The sequence below is a fragment of the Plasmopara halstedii genome (genome assembly GCF_900000015.1).
Source record: "Plasmopara halstedii genome assembly, contig: Scaffold_291, whole genome shotgun sequence".
Lineage (NCBI taxonomy): Eukaryota > Oomycota > Peronosporomycetes > Peronosporales > Peronosporaceae > Plasmopara > Plasmopara halstedii.
This window is the reverse complement of record NW_020187212.1, coordinates 111,483-112,325: the sequence shown is the minus strand read 5'-3', so window position 1 is coordinate 112,325 and position 843 is coordinate 111,483. Positions and strand designations below refer to the sequence as shown.

General features: G+C 50.3%; 1 protein-coding gene across 1 annotated transcript; it reads left to right on the top strand.

Annotated features, from left to right (window-relative positions):
• Positions 1 to 50: 50 nt before the first annotated feature.
• PHALS_05742 (uncharacterized protein) lies at positions 51 to 286 on the top strand (the record flags this gene model as incomplete). Its single annotated transcript, XM_024723035.1, has 2 exons — positions 51 to 122; positions 197 to 286. The coding sequence occupies 2 exons, from the start codon at positions 51 to 53 to the stop codon at positions 284 to 286; spliced, it is 162 nt and encodes a 53-aa protein (XP_024574052.1).
• Positions 287 to 843: the final 557 nt, after the last annotated feature.

Below are 843 nucleotides of genomic sequence, written 5' to 3'. Positions count from 1 at the left end.
TTGTGACAGCTTCGATCTTGCGAGCGTCGACTTGCAGACCTTCGGCCGAAATGATATGGCTCAAGAACTCAACAGACTGCTTGCCGAATGAGCATTTCTCGCTTCGAGCATCTGATGACCAGGTCGATGCTTCAGCTCGAGCTGGAATTGACCAAAGAAATCCAACCACCGAGCCAGTCTGCCTGATACGTTTTAGCGCTGTTTTTATTGCTTAGAGCTCCTTTTTGTGGACTGGTCAGTTAATCTCATGGACACCGAGTTTTTGCGAATAGTAGGCCACTGGTAGGTCGATGTCTTCATGCTGTTGTGACAAGACACCTTCTTTTGTCTTTCCTGAGCAAATTCTCTTGAGCTTGCCTGATTATTTGTTCGCGTCTCGAAAGCGTTTGGTTCGCAATCTCCGATCTCGATGCGACGGAGCCTTGCTCTTCGATACCAAATACTGGATTTCTTGGTTTTCGGATAGTGTCCATTTCGAAGGGTGAAAACTGGGTAGCCGCGTTCCAGTCGGCTCCATGGTACGAGATCAAGCATCTCAGCGAGTTTTCGAGCGTTCTGTTCTGTCTTTCCGACTGTCCATCTGCTTGTGCCCGATGCGTCGTCGTCATTGCCAGCTTCACTTCCATCTTCTCCATCAACGGTTGCCAAGAGGCTGCTGTGAACTTTGGATCTCTGCCGCTGATGATGATGCGCGGCAATCCGTAGTAGCGAACGACGTTGTCGAAGAAGATCTTGGCCGTGTCGAGCGCTGTGGCGTCGGAATGTACGCTGGTCGCTTTGACAGCTTGCAAACAACAGTCAGTATCGCGTCATAGCCGTCGGACCCTGGCAGATTGGTGATAA